Source organism: Leishmania braziliensis, chromosome 23, assembly GCF_000002845.2.
Source record: "Leishmania braziliensis MHOM/BR/75/M2904 complete genome, chromosome 23".
In the NCBI taxonomy this organism is placed as follows: Eukaryota; Euglenozoa; class Kinetoplastea; order Trypanosomatida; family Trypanosomatidae; genus Leishmania; species Leishmania braziliensis.
The window spans coordinates 63,351-77,466 of record NC_009315.2 but is presented as its reverse complement, the minus strand read 5'-3'; the positions used below and the strand labels follow the sequence as shown (position 1 = coordinate 77,466).

Genomic DNA, 14,116 nt, shown 5'->3' with positions numbered 1-14,116 from the left:
GTGCCTTCCTTGGGGGAAGAGGAGGGGAGGGGAGTGGAGAGGGTACAACGCGCGCACTCACACACGTGGTTGACCCCACATGAAAGAACATCCGACAAGTCTGGGAAACAAAAGAGAAAGAGGGTACGGCGCAGACAGTGAACTCGACAGCACAACGGCAGTGGCTTCGAAATGTTTTGCTTCAGCTTGTCCACTTTTTGGCGTACAACACAAGTCCAACTTCACGTCCACCCCAGCCAGCCCGTCTCACAGGCCCAATTGCGTCGCGCAGTGCAGCGCTAGACACACCTCACAGCAATGCGCCGTCTCAGTCGCCTGAGCAGCGCCTCTGGCCCACACTAGGCCTGCCCACCCGCCCACCTCGCAGGCCGCCTCACAGCCGCTCCCTCTGTACCGGTCCTCACGCGGTGCACCCATCGGGGGTGGCGCCGAGGCCCCCCGCACCAGCAGGCAGCGAGGGTCGGGTGGGACGCATTCGAGTCACGCTGACCCTCTGCCCACCGTGTGCTGCCAGAGGTAGTCCTGTGCACCAGCAGAGGTGGGAGGGAGGGTGGGGGCTCTGCTTGGCTTCCCTCCCGTACGGGTGGGTAGGGGAGTAGTGGATTCTGCGATCCCACGCGCTGAGGTGTTGCACCGTCACCCGGGGTCCGAGAACGACCCAGGCAGAAGAGAACGGATGGCGAAACAATATGAGACAACACACTCTCTTGTGGATGAAAGGGAAATGGTCGCACCGAAGGCGCGCACTAACACACGCCTCTACACGTGGAAAAGAGGCGCTACACGGAGAAGAAAATGAAGTGAAACGGCTGCAGGTCCACATGAAGTGCTACGAGAGTGCGTAGGTCGCCCTTTGGGGGAGGGGGGGGGAGCCCAACACTTGCACAGGGCCTCCCCTACGTTGACCGTTTAGCGTCGTCTCCTTTCTGCTCTCCAACTACCCACCGGTGATCATGTGTGTGTGTGTGTGGCGGATAGCCATCACGCTGCCCATTGACACATCTCCGACGCTTGCTAAATACCAACGAGGACCATCCATGTAAAGAAGACGTAGAAGAGCCCGACGGGGTACACCACCAGCACCTCACGGTCAGCGTTCACTGTGTTACGAAAAAAGCGCAGGGCAGCCCAACAGGCCCACGCCCATGCGATGACGCACAGCAGGAGGTTCACAAAGAACCACGGGATGATCCAGCAAAAGAGAGCGCCAAGACAGATGGGCGCCAAGCAGTAACCCATCGCGCAGTATGTCTGAAAGAACATGATCTTGCTGCCTAGGAGCTTGGCGTTGATGGTGACGACGAGACCGCCGAGCCAGACAAAGATGAAGACAGCAGAGAAGACGGCGGCGCCTTGGTCGTCGCTGGCGTTAATAGTGAGGATAGAAGCAAGCATGAGACATAGGAACAGGGGCCCCCAGAGGTCCCAATCATGAAGTTCCCTTTCATCCCCGAGAGGGGGGCAGACAACTACGATGAGCTTGCGGCCAATCGCCTTGGCATCGCGGAGCAGCGTCTGAAGCACCGGCTCATCCAAGGTGGAGATAGTGTTCGGGTCTGCGTTCAAGTGCACTTCGTTGAGCATCGCGCCTTTTCTCTCTCACTCTCTGAGAAGAGGAGAGGGAGGAAAGCGGTCGTCAAGTCGTACTGAGTGCACCACAGAGGCCCGGAGAGATACACAAGACTGCGGAGAGCGAGGTGACCGCTAGCAACAACTCGGGGCACACACACGTATACACACAAGAGGAAGGTATGAAGCAAGGAGAACAGCGCAACAGCGAAACGACAAGACAAGAGCAATAGCTCAGGAAGGCGAGCTTGACTGCACTTGCAGCAACAGTCACTCGCTTGAGACGGCGAGAGGGGGAAGAGGTTGGTGGAAGGTCTGGAGAGGGGTAAGTGTTTTGCCTTTCCACTTCCTGTCACTGCGCTTTTTTGTCCTCTTCCGAAAAGCCCGAAAGAAGGATGAGGGGCAAACGACGGTGCTCTGTACGTGTAGGTGTGGTCTGTGGTCAGTGGTGTGCTATGGCTTGTGGGGCGTGAAAGTTGAGCTAAGCTGATGCACGGGTGATTGAGGGAGACGGAAGGAGGCAATTGGGGTGTACAGGCGCCGCGTCGTACACCGTGTGGGCGGGTGTTTATTTGTTTGGGTTTCGAAGACATACAGGAAGCGTGGGCAGACGTAATGGGGTGGGTGCGTACCGGTGGAGGAGGGAGTGGGTAAGGTGTTGGGCAAAGTGGAGAAGAGAGAACGCCATTCAGTACACTACTGAGAGAGAAAGGGTGGGGATGGCAGGCGTGCGTATATGCGCGTATCTCTGCCGGTGGCAGCAGCGCGTACGGGTGCTCATCCCGCTCATTATAGGGTTTCCTGTGCGTTGGATTCTGCAATGGCTGCAGGCTTCTTCTTTTCACCACTGTGCGCACCAGAAGTGCGGTGCGAGTAGTGCCGCACGGAGGTACAGCAATCTGTAGGAGAAGCGCCAAGGTACAGTACAAGCAGGTGAGGCGGGAAAACACGCGTCTTTCCTATGAGTCGATAGACAAGTGAGCACCGCACCTGCACCATGAGAAGAAGCAAAGGAATTGAGGTAAGCGAAGGACGGGGTGCACATCCCGGCACAGGCGCGCTTGTGCGCGTGCCTTTCATCTGGAGCCCCGCGGCGGCTCATCATCGGGCGAGTGGCGCTGGAGCTTTTCGTTGATGAAGAGCATGTTCGACTCGAGCTGCGCGCTCCACTGCTGCTCCCCCGGCAAGGGGCGGAGGGCTGCTCTCATTTCTACAGTTCGCTGGTGCACCGACTGAAGCTCCTCGTCGGCTGCCGCCCGGTTCTGCGAAGCCTCAAGCAGGCAATGCTGCCATTCCTCTTGTGTGTGCTTCTGCACTGCAAGTCGGTCACCCCAACGATACAGCGTTATCGAGGCAATGAAGGTCAGTGTAAAACACGCAGGGATCATCATGAAGCCCCACGCAAGCCCCTCCCCTCTCCCTTGAAGGGTGATGCCTTCCAGCGTGTCGCAGTGGTGGTGTTGCCTGCCACACGTGTGGAATAGGTCGTTGATGCTCTGAACCTTGTTTCGCTCTCTGCGTGCCGCCTGGAGGAAGGTACCGACGTCATCTGTGCGGTTGTAACGGCTGCGTGAGGAAGTGGTAAGCCACAAGTAGATGCAGCGCCGCCAGCTGTGGCAGACTTGGCTCGTCATGATAACCACACGCGAGCATCACGCTAGCTCTGCGCACCTGTGCGGGCAGCAGAGGAGAAGGAGAAGGGAGTGAACCAATGAGAGATCTGAGCTCATCCAATGAGCAACGAAAGAGTGAAGACGAGTGTGAGTATGCGAGGATCTTCAAAGAACTTCGGCGGTCTTACGATGCGTGACTAGCCGCCCCACTCGTGGGGGCAAACGGAGTAGAAACAGGGAAGGGACGGAGAAGTGAAGGGATGCATAAATGTGCGCGAGCCGATGTGCGGCTGCGTCTGTCAGCACACAGCGCTCTCAGAGTTGCACAGACCAGTGAGACGCACGTCAGCGGCTGCTGACAAACGCCCTAAAGCGATGTTGCTTCCCTCTTCGGGTGGAGCTGGGACACACGGATCTCTCACTCCCTGGTGTTCTCTGGGGAGGGGGGACGCTACATGCATAGGTACATACCCCGCCCCTCACATCCTCGAGAATGTCGTCCCCTCCACTTGTCCATCAACACACTCGAAGCTCACTTCTCTGACCGCTTGCTGTTCGTTTAAGGCCTCAATTTTATTCATTGATGACGCCAGGAGCCTCAGTGCGTCGCATCAGTGTCCAGCACTCCCACTCTGCATAGGGATGCAAAGTGTCGGCACCTTATCTTCGGGTACGGTGGCTGCCTCAGGGTGTGGGTGGACAGCTCTGGGCCGGCGCTGTGCCGCAGAGACGTGCGGTCATGATCGCATCTACCCCCGTACACTACGAGTCGCCCTGGCTACATGACCGCAGCCGTCCCACACCAAAGTCCAAAGAGGCGGCGCTTACAAGACGAGAAGAGACCACCCTCGCCCAGCGCCGCACGGGCAACTGTCCGTACCTTGGATTCCTGCTGCGGTGAGCGGCCCGCAGAAGCAACACGGCGTGAAGGTGCTGTGGTGCCTGCTACTCGGCTGGCGCCGTGGTACAACCCCCGCCGCCCTCGCCTGCGCTTCGCTGCCACAAGAGCGCCGACGTGCCACACGATATTTCTGGGTTGCGCGGGGCCCAACGGGCACTCCATGTGACGCCACGATGCTGCACGGGCGGGCTCAGGAGAGGCCGTCATCCAGACACGCCCCTCATGACACCGACGGAAAGGGACGAAGGCAACGAGCCCCTCTACCCCACCCCGACAGCAGCGCTGCCCCCAATCACAGGCCGCAGGACCCAGAAGCGCGGGCACTGTGCGCACACGCTGCCAAGCGCAGCTGGCATGGCGCATCCCACCCAAACAAAGCATCCGGGGACCGGCAAAGCAACAGGGATGGACGAAATGGGCGCGAGGAGATCCACACCGACCAACCCCACAGTGCACGCGCGCGAAACACGCGGCACTCCCCACACCACCACCCCGTTACCCGCACGACAGCCGCCACTGCCACCGCCTCCGAGCAGGTCCCTGGGCGCGGCCCGCACCCGAAGCGGACAACGAAGAGCAGGGTGAGCCCGCCAGGCGCGTGGCCTGATTCGACGGCGGAAGGCCGGCGCTGGACGGCGAGGGTCAGGACGTGGGGCACAACAGGGAGGCGGGGGCGGAAGCGAGCGGTGGTTCTATGCACCTCTGCGCTGACTCGCTTCGTGGTGGAATGGACATGCTGGAAGAGGAAAAAGGCTGATGTGACGTCATGTGGTCACCTACTTTAGCGTCCCTATCTCTCCTCAATGGAGGTGCAGACACACACACACACACACACGCATGGATGCAGAGAGGCTCAAGCAGGCGGTGCGGGTGTGTATGTGCAGGCAGGTAGGCGCACGAGCGAGGAGCATAAGAGAAGCGGTGAAGAATAAAAAAGCACAGGCTTTTCTGTGCGAGTCGCGTAAAATAATTCGTTGTGGCGGATGACGCGTGGAGAGACGGACTGGTAGATGCAGCACCGGGCAGCACTACTTTGCGCATCGTTTCCACTGTCGCCATGTCATCCCTTTCGCCTTGCCTTACTCCGTGGTGTGTGTGTGCGTGTGGGGAGGGGGAGGGGTGGATGGCGCGATGGGTGGCAGCTACCTTGGATGCGCAGCTCCAGCTATCTACCACAGCATGCGATCATCATCGGATCCGTATCGTGTTTGGTAAATCATGTAACAAACGAAGGACATCAGCATGACGCAGATAGGACCAGAAGACGTGGTTCTGCAGTAGTGCGTCTGCTTCATCATGAGGCGCCGCTTGCTCATCGTCAGGTTGCGCGGTGGCCGGTTGGTGCCACTTTGCGGCTGTTGCTGCAGCAGCGGTATGGTAGCCTGCCCGATGCGAAATCCACGGCAAGCACATAAATGCGCATTCCAGAACATCTGTTGCTTCTATTCGTTCCCTTGAAGCTTACGCATAACAGCACGCAGTGAAGGCTCGGTGGGAGGACGTAACGACAGTGAAGGACGGAGTACACACGTGAGGGAGACAGAGGTATGTGCGTGCACGTGTGTAATGATGAGTGGGTGGTAGGAGAAAATCCGGAACGGCTACGCTGGTGGAAGGTTGTGGAAATAGGAAGAGCTTCAGGAGAGAGGTGAGGCAAGCGGGGGCATCAAGTTGGGCACCGACATGGCTGTGGCAGTGACACTTGCCTTTTCTTCCTCCTCAAGCCTGCTTGTGGATATGGCACAGGTGGTCCGTGACGCCAACATCATGCACCTCTCGAAATAGTCTTCCGTTCCTCTACCCTGAGAGAAGTGTGGCAGTCACAAGCAGGCAGACAGAGAGGCACACACACACACACACACACACACACACACACGCATACGTGTGGGCGTACAGTCGCTCGCGTGCTTTCTTCTAGTTTAGAACCATTTCGACCTGATGTGTACGCACAGGCTAAGCGACAGAGGGGGATCGACCGGGCGGTGTCTAAAGGAGCGAAAAGAAACCGAGAAGCGTCTGCAACGGCACGGCAGCGCAGGAGAGCGGCATCAGATGGCTCAGGTAGACAAAGCGGAAGGGGGGGCGACTGCGCCAGCGCTCCACGAGTTTGAGCCTTTTGGTCAAAGTCCCTGATTCAAGAGAAGTAGAGAGGAAGAGAGGAACCTCAAGCGAATCCTCAAAGACACCCATCATCCATTACCAGTAAGTCGGCGCTGCAGCAGTGACCCCTTCCCGCGCCCACTGGCTCCGTCCACGACTACTTTCCATACATGGCCAACACAATGAAAAGGACTACGAAGGACCACATCAGCAACCACCAGCTATCATCCAGATGCACACGAGGCTGCCGGTACGCCGGCGGCGCGTGGGGGTCCAGCGGCGGCGGCGGAGCCACCATCCCGCGCATCGCCTCACCGTAAGAGTCGCTTTGTGCGGTCATAATCCGCTGGCGTGCCGCCACGACATGCTCTAAATCATCCGCGTACGTGGGATCGCTGCGGAGATCGCGCTGGTAGGAATCGGACTGCGGCGCTATCATGTCTTCTCGCGTTGCAGAGGGTGCGGCGAACTGCGGGGCGTGCGGTGGCGTTGGCGCTCTGCGTGGTGCCTGACCGCGGTTGGGGTGACGCGCGTTCTCGGAAGCAAAGAGTGGTCTGGCGCCGTCCTTGGTTGTAATGGTGGGGCCGTCGTACAGCCCAGTCAGTGGCCTCCCCGCTGCCTTGTCGATGTTGCGCTGCATCTCAGCTAGCTTTCCATGCCGCGGAGATGACGTGTAATCTTGAATAGTGCCTTGGGGAGTGTAAGGGATGCCACGTGTGTAGTAACGAGTGGTGATGGCGGTGCCCCTGCAGCCCCCGCAGCCACCGTCGGCGCCCCTCGCGCATACTCGGACAGCTCCGTGGCGCATTGAAGCGGAGGCTAAGTAGGGAGAGAAAGAGTTGAACACGGCATGTGCACATGTACAGGGATGGAGTAGCTCTGCTAGTCAGTGAAAGAAAAGGGAGTAGGCATAGGACAGCAACAAACGGCCAAAACACCCCAACCAGACAGGCGGCGAGTGCCAGGCAAACAAATCGGAATAGGATAGGGCGGGAGGCAAGAGAGGGAGACGACCGGTCCAGAGTCTGCTGTGAGGTGCAACCCTCCGAACTAGCTGCTTTCAGGTGCACATCGGACTCCAGGAGGGTGACGGCGAGGGAGGAGGGACGGCTGAGCGGCCGATCACGGGGCGCATGATATTACCACCCCCTAAAACAGCTTCGTTCTCCATAAACTTTTCCTGACGCAGTGAACGTGAAGCAAGCTTGCCATTGAGGGGGCTACAAAGTAGGCGTAAAGGGCAGAGCAGGACAGAGAGGCAGCGCCAGAGGCGGTAGCGCCGTTGTGTCTTAGGCGTTAGTGTGCTACAGCACGGCTATCCTCAACGTTCATTCAACGCGCTAACATTCTCCCTCCGCTGTTGAGGTGCTGAGGTGTCGTCATCTCAGAGCTGGCACGAGGGAGACGCGGATGCAGAGAGCGGCGCGAGACGAGCAAGCTGGTGAGAGGGAAAAACACAAGGAGAACAGAGAGTTCGCCGTCTTCTGACCGTGTACCAAGTCCCACGTCAGCTCTTCCTTCCGTCTCAACGCTCTAAGCCTTGTCGTCGCCCTCATCCTCAGTATTGCGGTGTGCTGCTCGGTGCTCCAGCGCCCACGCCCGCACTGCGGCGCGCTTCTGCTCCTGGCCATGCGCAGAGAGCACGTACAACCAAAGTGGTACCATGAACATAATGACAATGACAACGGAGGCGCTCGACTCGCGCTCACCCTGCCGCCATGCGTGCTCGTGGGGTGCCTCGACTGGGCGAATGCGCGACGGCGCGTTGCCAAAGAACCGGGCAGGTGTCGCAAAGACAACGCGCGATGCACTCCTCGAAGCGCAGGCGAATGAGGAGGGTGATGTAGTGAAGCTCTGGAGCCAGCAAGAACAAAGTGTAGACGGAGTACCGGCTAGAGCCCGTAAGGACGACGACATATTGCGACGGTTTACGGCTTCAGAAGTGACGCAACCAGCGCCAATGTGATGGCGAAAGGCGAGGCGCCTGTGCATGCGTCATGCAGCGTGGGGATGCGCCACTCGGCACGCGCGCAAGTGCAGAAGCAAGAAAAGGACACGAGAGAGCGAAGTGTTACGGGTGAAGAGAACCACATAAAAATTCGCCGCACTAAGCGCAGCCTCGACGAGCCACCTTGCGACGGGGACTGTGTATCAGCATCCATGACCTCCCTGCTTCCCTCGGCCATTGCTCAGCACCGCCACAGAGGTGCACCGTAAAACGAGGATTTCAGAGGTTGTCTGCGACACACATGCGTAAGAGCCTTATCAGCCACTTCCAACGAATTCCTCTCCGCTCTGGACGTGGCGTGGTTTGCACTGGCTGCTTCAGCAAGCGATGCGTTACGCGGAAGAGAGGGAAAAAAAAATACGTAGAGCGAGAGTGCCTCAGCAGCTCGCTAAGATAAAGGGAGGTGCGGGGAGGCAAAGAGGACAAGTCAGCAAAGGTCGATAAGTCTCCGAACGCGCGCGCAGAAGAGCGAAGCAACAGAGAGTCTCAAGAAGAGTACACGCCACCTACTCAACCATTAGCCAGCAGTGCTCCACCCTTACGTTTCATCCATACACACAGACAGCCACCGCACTCCAGTACCTTTCCATATTTCGGTGGCTGTGGCGCAGCTCGACGAGGTACAGGTGCCCTGATGTGTGAAGCGAGGATAGGAAACGATCATGGATCGACGTCCACAAGACACTAGCGAGAGGGGGAAGAGGAGAGAGGTGGGGGTCCGCAGTGCACCTTACAACAGTGCAAACCAGCGACGTCACTAACACACACGCACACACACACGCACAGCAACCAGCGAACAGTTCACTCACCCTTCGTTGAAGTTATCATCTGCAGCACGCGTGCCGACTCAATGCGACCAAGGGCCTCCACCATCCCGCTAAAGATGGAGTCCGGCCGCTCCGCCAGCTCGCGTGGGCTGCCCATCTCCGCAACAACACCGTGGTCCATCACGATGATCTTGTCGTACTGCGCGACAGTGTGCAGCCGGTGCGCGATCGTGATCACAGTGTACGCCGAGAACGCGCTCATCACAGTTGCCTGGATCTGCCGGTCAAGCGCCGGGTCGATGTTCGCCGTCGCCTCGTCCATCAGAATGAAGCCGCTCCCCCTCTTCAGCAGCGCGCGCGCCATGCACATCAGCTGCCGCTGCCCCACGCTGTAGTTCGACCCGCCCTCCAGCACGCGGCTGTCGATCCCCTCGCTCTCCGACGCAACGCGCTCGCGAAGCCCCACAAGCTCCAGCGCGGCCCACACCTCCGCAGGCGACGCCTCCAGGAACGGGTCCACGTTCAGCCGCACAGACCCGTCGAACAGCATGGGGTCCTGCGGGATCATTGAGAACTGCCGCCGCAGCTCGCGCAGCCCGTACGCGCCGATGTCGCGCCCGTTCACGCGGATCGCCCCGCCGCACACCTCCACCATCCGCATGAACGTCAGCAGCAGCGTCGACTTCCCGCTCCCCGTCCGCCCAACAACGCCGACCTTCTCGCGCGGCGCGATCTGGAAGCTCACGCCGCGCAGCACGAGCGGCAGCCCCTCGCGGTACCGCATCCGCACATCCTCGAACACCAGCGACCCGGCCTGCACAGGGTGTGGCGCGGTGCTCGTCGGGCTCGCAGGCTCGATAACAACAGTCCCCGTCACGTCCGCGGCCATTCCCGTCCGCTTCTTCAGCGTGTCCACCTCCACGTCCAGCTCTGGCATGTCCTCCTGCGGCACTTCGTGAATGTAGTACAGCATGCGCTCCACGCTGTTCATGTCCGCCTCCACCGTGGCAACGTGCCGCACAAGCCAATTCAGCATTGCAGTCGTCTGCGTCGCCATGGTGAGCGAGAGCGACACAAACGCAACCCATTCGTCCTGTGTCTCCACCAGCACTGTTCGACTAATGCCGATAAGCACAATCAGCGTCACCACAATGTTGCCGAGAAACTCGACACGAACACCGAGCCAGCGATTCGCCAGGTTCTCTAAGAAAGAGCACGAGAACATGAGGTCCAGCCGGTGCAACGCCTCGAGCATCACCGTCGACGCACGGTGGTATGCAGTGATCGTCGCACTGCCCGTCAGCACATCCTCAAGAAGCGAGAACAGTGGTGATTTCACAACGCTACTCGTTCGACGGATTTCACGGTTGGCAGAGTTGTAGAACCCCATGATGCGGTAGTAGAGGTACCCGCACGGCACAAGCGCGAGCAGCACCAGCGGCTGCGTGAAGAGCGTAACGAGGATCGCCGACAAAATGCCGCACAGGAAGTTCATCATCTGCAGCATAGACATCGGCAGCGAGTTGTCTGCTACGTCCACGTCACGCGAGCAGCGATTCAGGATGCGGCCCAGCGGTGTTGTGTCGAAGAACTCCATCGTTCCACGCGAAACAACTCGCAAAAAAATGCAGTGCATCGAAACGCACCCGCGCCGCATCGCCTCATAGGAGAAGTAGAGCCTCAGCGGCACTGTCAACGTCTCTAACAGCACGCACCCGATGTACACCAGCAGATATGAAGTGCTCGAGATACTGAAGCGCCGCGCTGTCCACAGCGATAGCCACAGAACCGCAGAGACGGCGAAGAACTCCGTCACGACGTATATTATGAGAATCGCAACCATCCACATCCGTCCACCACAGAATCCTACATACTCTCCATACATGGACCAGGGCACCGTACCCGTCGCTTTCTCCTCCAAAGTCATAAGCTTTGCAGCAGAGGGGGCTAGAGCGGCACCCTCTACACGACTCGCGTTTGTCTCCGAGGTTACAGGGTAGCCAAAGCCGTTGGTCATCGGAGGCTTCCCTACGGTAACAGACCCCACACCCTTAAGCAATTCCACCGCCATTTCCTCAGCTTCACTGCCATCCTCCCCATCCTGCAAACCTTTGTTGCACTGAGATAGTTTGTGCTCCGCTGTCATGGCCGCAAACATGGGCGTCTGCATGAAGTCCTCGCTGCTTCCGCTGAACTCCACACGCCCGCCAGCAAGCGCCACAACGCAGTCCGCCCTCGCCACGACGTGCACCTGGTGCGTGGCGAGCACGCGCGTCTTCCCCGCAAGCGCGCCAAGGAAGCACTCCTCCATAACGCGCTCGCCGACGTGCGCGTCCAGCGCAGACAGTGGGTCGTCCAGCAGGTACACGTCGCGGTTGGCGTATACCGCGCGCGCAAGGCTTACACGCGCCTTCTGCCCGCCGCTCAGGTTCACGCCCTTCTCGCCGATCTCCGTCTCCAGCCCCCCGCCAAGCAGCGCAACGTCCGCCTCCAGCTGGCTCACGCGCACGGCATCTGCAAGCCGCGCGGTGTCTTCCTCATCGAAGAACAGGATGTTGCCGCGCACCGTCGCGTTCATGATCCACGCCTGCTGCGGCACATACGCGATGCTCCGCTCCGCCCACACGCGGCCCTTGCTGATCTCGAACTGCGACAGCAGCGTCTGCAGCAGCGTCGACTTCCCGCTCCCCGTCGCGCCAAGCACAACCGTCAGCTTCCCGTGCGGGATACTCACAGACACGTCGCGCAGCAGCACCTTCGGCTCCAGCTCAAAGAAGTCATTTGTCCCCATCGGAGGCGTCTTTGCGCTTCGGGTAGACGCCGACTTTGCCCCGCCCATGGCGCTGGTGCCGTCCTCTATGATGTGACGAAGCGTACTCGACGGAGAGGAGTAGCTCATGTCCTCGACAACAGCCGATGGAGACGGGCGCTTCTTGGTAGGCCTGCACTGCTCGCAGCACAGCATTCGCAGGGCCCGAGAAAAGAGCGACATCTTCACCTTCGGCGCCAACGGCAGTTTCACGGGCACAAACGCAGTCACGTCTGCGTTCTCCAGTACAGCGGCAAGCTGGCACGCAGTGCTGTGTCCGCGCTGCTCTCGGATGTACTCTTCCATGTCCTGCACAGTGGAGCAGACGGCGTTGTCGCACTCCAGAAACCTGCTGATACGTGTCAACGCCACAAGATACTGGACAATCAAAGTGAACACAAGTGGCAGCATATTAAATGGCATCCTAAGAATGCCGAGAAGCGCAATGGCCGGAAACACAACCGCGGGTTTCATCTCGTGTCCAAGCAGGTAGTACACTGTGAAGACGAGGGCAATCATCAACTTTGGGGTCGCCATGCTCACAAATGATGCACAGATACGTGCAATCTGCACCTGTTTCAAGTACGCAATCTCCATCGAGCGCTTCGCCTCGATGTTCGCGACGAAGCACGGCTCCCACGCCATGAACTTCGCGATCCGTATGCCCGAGAAGAATTCGTTCGCCGCCTTGACACGCGCGTCCGTCGCCTTGGCCAGCTTTTCTCGCCCTGCCATCTCCCACTTCAGGATCAAACCGTTTATCGGTAGTGTCATGAGCAGCGCCGCGACGGCCATCAAGGAGCACCAGCCAACCAGATAACTGAGAAAAACGACGGAGATAAGAAACACCATGGGGCTGCTCCACAGGTAAATGCAGTACTGCATGAACTGATTCACCATCTCGGTGTCCGTGCTCATCATGTTAATAATGCGCCCGGGGTTCATCTCCGGCTGCGAGAGTGACTTGCTGGAAATCGTGAAGACCTTTTCGAAGATCAACCCGTTCAGAGCGGAGCGCTGCTGCAGGCCACATTTGATGCTTAAATAGTAAAAGCGGTGCAGGCACGTACTCTGCACCAGCTGAGTAAGGAAAAATGCCGCCACTAGCCCACAGCCATAGGCCCAGCTCTTATTACGCTCACTGAGGAAGTGCACAAACGTTCTCAGTAAAAATGGTAATAAGAGGGTGCACACGTCAGCAAGCAGCTTCAGAAAAATCTGCCACCAATAGTCCTTCGGCAACGTAGCCAAGAGCACCCTTGAGAGAGAGAGTCGGCACGGCATCGGCACAAGAGTGGGGTTGAGCGACGTTCCGTCTACAGACAGCAGCGCCACACAAGCCACCTCCTCCAGCGTCGACATGTCACTGTGCCCAGGCGTGAACAGGTGCTCGCCGTGCGCAATGCCGTTGAAGAACGGCGACGCACCGCTGTCGTTGGACCTCTCAGCGGTGCGCGCAGTCGGCGGCACGCTCCACTCCACGCCAGCCATCATCCGCGTGTAGCCACCCTGCTGCGGCAGGCCAACCCAGCGCAGAATGCCGCGGCTCGCGGGGTCCAGCGTGCTCGCGACCTCCGCCCCAACCATGCAGTTCCACGCGTTCCGGTCGTACATGGCGGCCTGCACAGCACGCGACAGCCGCAGCCCGCACTCGTGCGCACGCGCATCCTGCGTTGGTGGCGGCAGCACCTCGCGCACCAGTTGCTCCTTCGACGCCAGCAGCACTGTCTCGTACACCCACCCGTAGTAGTACCGCTGGAACCACGACGATGTCTCCTCCGGCACAGGCGTGTACGGCGCCTCCGGTCCCCACATCTCTGCCAGCCGCTCCTGCAACTTCAAGTGCTCCGTGCGATAGTCGTGCAGCGGGTCTGATTGGTGGTTGTGTCGCCACGGCGGTGACGGTGTGGACAGCTGCGCCGGCGCCATCTCCATTGGCAGCTCTTCGTTGACGGCCTCGTGCAGCATTCCGGCGGAGAGGTGCGGGAGGAACGACAGAGAGCAGACAGGGGCGGGGCGGAGATGTGCCACGACGGCAACGTCAGGTACGCAGCTCCGTCAGTCCTGTAAAAGTGAGCTCAGGGAGTGCAGTGCGTGTGCGCGCCGAGCGGGAGAGCGAAAAAAGAAAACGAGGTCGACTGCCCCAACGGTATCCTTCAACACGCTGGCGCGGTGGGCAGTGAGGGAAGAGCCGAGGAGGGGGGAGGAGGGGGGTGCCACCACAATTGCGCGATAAGCAAAAAAGCGACAAGAAGGGCTCTATAACGGGGAGGGGGTGGAAGGGGCAGTGCTATGGCGCTGATTAGCTGACAAGAGGCGCAGTGGCAGCAATGAAGAGAGCGAGACGGC

General features: G+C 59.3%; 5 protein-coding genes across 5 annotated transcripts; all 5 read right to left on the bottom strand.

The window, feature by feature from the left end:
- Positions 1–1,014: 1,014 nt before the first annotated feature.
- Positions 1,015–1,584, bottom strand: HTBF (terbinafine resistance locus protein (yip1); the record flags this gene model as incomplete). Its single annotated transcript, XM_001565050.1, has 1 exon — positions 1,015–1,584. One exon carries the CDS (start codon positions 1,582–1,584, stop codon positions 1,015–1,017), a length of 570 nt encoding a protein of 189 aa, XP_001565100.1.
- Positions 1,585–2,645: 1,061 nt separating this feature from the next.
- Positions 2,646–3,203, bottom strand: LBRM_23_0260 (conserved hypothetical protein; the record flags this gene model as incomplete). The annotated part of the gene is made up of 1 exon (XM_001565049.2): positions 2,646–3,203. The coding sequence occupies one exon, from the start codon at positions 3,201–3,203 to the stop codon at positions 2,646–2,648; it is 558 nt and encodes a 185-aa protein (XP_001565099.2).
- A 3,137-nt stretch (positions 3,204–6,340) lies between these two features.
- LBRM_23_0250 (conserved hypothetical protein) lies at positions 6,341–6,823 on the bottom strand (the record flags this gene model as incomplete). The annotated part of the gene is made up of 1 exon (XM_001565048.1): positions 6,341–6,823. The coding sequence occupies one exon, from the start codon at positions 6,821–6,823 to the stop codon at positions 6,341–6,343; it is 483 nt and encodes a 160-aa protein (XP_001565098.1).
- An 893-nt stretch (positions 6,824–7,716) lies between these two features.
- On the bottom strand, positions 7,717–8,175 carry LBRM_23_0240 (conserved hypothetical protein; the record flags this gene model as incomplete). The annotated part of the gene is made up of 1 exon (XM_001565047.2): positions 7,717–8,175. One exon carries the CDS (start codon positions 8,173–8,175, stop codon positions 7,717–7,719), a length of 459 nt encoding a protein of 152 aa, XP_001565097.2.
- An 817-nt stretch (positions 8,176–8,992) lies between these two features.
- LBRM_23_0230 (putative ABC transporter) lies at positions 8,993–13,735 on the bottom strand (the record flags this gene model as incomplete). The annotated part of the gene is made up of 1 exon (XM_001565046.1): positions 8,993–13,735. One exon carries the CDS (start codon positions 13,733–13,735, stop codon positions 8,993–8,995), a length of 4,743 nt encoding a protein of 1,580 aa, XP_001565096.1.
- Positions 13,736–14,116: the final 381 nt, after the last annotated feature.